Source organism: Lathyrus oleraceus, chromosome 5 (assembly GCF_024323335.1).
Source record: "Lathyrus oleraceus cultivar Zhongwan6 chromosome 5, CAAS_Psat_ZW6_1.0, whole genome shotgun sequence".
Lineage (NCBI taxonomy): Eukaryota > Viridiplantae > Streptophyta > Magnoliopsida > Fabales > Fabaceae > Lathyrus > Lathyrus oleraceus.
In genome coordinates this window covers 505,426,701-505,429,491 of record NC_066583.1, presented here as the reverse complement: position 1 = coordinate 505,429,491, position 2,791 = coordinate 505,426,701, and the positions used below count along the sequence as shown (strand labels likewise).

Sequence of the window (2,791 nt, the reverse complement as noted above, 5' to 3'; positions counted from 1 at the left end):
AGGCGGGGATTTTCTAGGTTTTGTGGTCCATAAAAAATGGATCAAAATAAACCAGAATAAAACCAAAGCCATCATGGAAGTGAAAGCGCCATCAACGAAGAAAGGTTTGCAGTCGCTGCTGGGCAAGATCAATTTCTTAAAGAGATTCATCTCAAACCTTAGTGGGAAGACGCAAGATTTTTCACCTTTGCTTCGACTCGACAAGGAAGTGTTCAAATGGGGGAAAGCTCAGGAAGAAGCGTTCGATAAGATTAAAGTGTACTTGAGCCACCCACCAATCTTGACGCCACCTTGTAGAAATAAAAGTATGAGATTATACATATCTGCATCTGATAAAACCTTATGGAGCATGTTAGCACAAGAGGATGATAATGGTGTCGAAAGAGCCATTTACTACCTCAATAGGGTTTTAAACGATGCAGAAACTAGGTATAGCATAATCGAAAAGTTATGTTTATGCTTATATTTCTCCTGTACAAAATTGAAGCATTATATCAATCCTGTTGACGTGTATGTTTCATCTTATTATGATATTATTAAACATATGTTATCCAAACCAATTTTGCATAGTCGAATTGGGAAATGGGCATTAACAGTAACTGAGTTTTCCTTAACATACATGCCATTAAAAGTTGTGAAAGGCCAAGTGGTAGCATACTTCATAGTGGATCACTCCATTGACGCTGACGCATTGAACTATGTTCAATTAGGGACGTGGAAGTTGTACTTCGACGGATCTAGTCATAAAAATGGCACAGGTGTCGGGATCGCAATTATTTCTCCAAATAAAACTCCAACAAAATTCCAGTACAAAGTATAAGGCATTTGCTCAAATAACGAAGCTGAATACGAAGCCCTCATAGCAGGACTTGAAATGTTGTTGGAATTGGGGGAAACCCGGGTCGAGATAATAGGAGACTCGGAGTTAGTCATAAAATAGATCACGAAAGAATATAAATGTGTTAAGGAGAGTTTGATCATGTATTTCATAATCGCCAGTCGATTGTTAAAAAAGTTCGAAATGGTTTATATTTGACATATACCACGAATAGAAAACATGATAGCTAATGATTTAGCTCAAATTGCATCCGGGTACAAAATTTCGAAGGAAAAGTTGCACAAAGTTATAGAAGTCGGAGGAAAGGTGGTGGTAACCAAATTAGTTCCTCTAGATTTAGAAAAGATAAAGCTAGGATGTGTTGATGAAGGAAATTTTGAAATATTGGAGATAGACAGTTTGACGGATGAGGATTGGAGAAAGCCAATAGTAGTATACCTGCAGAGTCCCACAGTATCTACTGATCGAAAAACCAGGTATCGAGCATTAAGTTACGTTCTTTTAGGTTCAGAGTTGTTTAAGAAATCTCCTGAAGGAGTTCTGCTGAAATGCCTTAGTGAGTCAAAGGCATACTCTGCCCTTTCGACTGCATATAAGTGGAACATGTGGGGCACACCAAGTCGGTCATAAGATGAAATGGCTCTTATTCCATCAAGGAGTGTATTAGCCTACTATGTTGAAAGACTTTGTTGAATTCGCGAAGGGTTTCCAATAGGGTCAGGTGCATGTAGGCATACAACATGTCCCTGCAAGTGAATTACATTCTATCATTAAACCTTGGCCATTTAGAGGTTGAGCTTTGGACTTGATTGGAGAAATTCGACCCCCGTCATCTAAAAGTCAAAGATATATATTGGTAGGAGTAGATTATTTCACAAAATGGATTGAAGCCATACCCTTACCAAATGTGAACCAAGAGGATCTGATCTAATTTATTCAAAAACATATTGTTTATAGGTTTGGAATTCCGGAGACAATCATAACGGATCAAGGATCAATATTTACTGGTCGGAAAATGCAGGAATTCGCCAAGGACATGGGTTTCAAATTATTAATGTCAACACCATATTATGCTCAGGCCAGTGGACAAGTTGAAGCTGCCAATAAGGTAATCATTGGTTTGATTAAAAAACATGTAGGGAAGGAGCCTAGGAATTGGCGCAAGACTCTGGACCAGATTTTATGGGCATGTCGTACGTCCCCTAAAGAGGCTACTCAGTCGATCCCCTTTCGCCTAACTTTTGGCCATGATGTTGTTTTGCTAGTAGAAATTCACCTACAATCCCTAAGGTTTCAAAGGCAACATGAACTCCCAATGGAATCATATTGGAGCATGATGTTGGATGAATTGTTCGATCTAGACGAGGAAAGGTTAAATGCCTTAGAATTACTAAGGCAACAAAAGAAGAGGATAGAAGTCTCTTATAATAAGAAAATGAAAGTTAAAAGTTTTACGCCTGGAGATTTGGTCTGGAAAGTGATCCTTCAAATGGATCGAAAAGATAGAGCCTTGGGGAAATGGTCCCAAAAATGGGAAGACCCTTTCCAAATTCCGCAGATTTTTTCTAATGGTGCCTATGAGATCGAAGAGCTCAGTGAAGATAGAAGGATTCTAAGAGTAAACGGGAAATATTTGAAAAAATATAAACCGACAATCGAAGAAGTAAAAATAAGAGACGGATAATCGCATAAATGAAGCAAAGCCAAAATGGTAAGAGTGCCAAAATGGTGATAGTAAAGTCATAGGGCCAGAAGACCAATATTCATTACTAGGAGAAATTCGTTACATTACCAAATAAATAAAAATAAAACTAAAAGGGAAGGTTATCCTTAATCTGAAGATACTTGACTTTAAGGAGCTCCAGCCGTTTTTCGCACAAAGACCTTTTTGAGCGCAGGAGTTTGACGTCCGACTCAAGTTGTCGAGCTTTTTCGACAAATTCCATGCCAAAT

General features: G+C 38.4%; 1 protein-coding gene across 1 annotated transcript; it reads left to right on the top strand.

Moving 5' to 3' along the window:
* Nucleotides 1–1,057: 1,057 nt before the first annotated feature.
* Nucleotides 1,058–2,522, top strand: LOC127081647 (uncharacterized). The gene is made up of 2 exons (XM_051021885.1): nt 1,058–1,314; nt 1,796–2,522. Exons 1-2 carry the CDS (start codon nt 1,058–1,060, stop codon nt 2,520–2,522), a joined length of 984 nt encoding a protein of 327 aa, XP_050877842.1.
* Nucleotides 2,523–2,791: the final 269 nt, after the last annotated feature.

What these genes read in the sequence shown, in the direction of transcription:
- LOC127081647 (XM_051021885.1), top strand. Translation starts at nt 1,058, where the DNA reads ATGATAGCTAATGATTTAGCTCAAATTGCATCCGGGTACAAAATTTCG. An exon ending in TCTACTGATCGAAAAACCAG is followed by an intron (nt 1,315 to 1,795) that starts GTATCGAGCATT and finishes TATTGTTTATAG; the next exon opens with GTTTGGAATTCCGGAGACAA.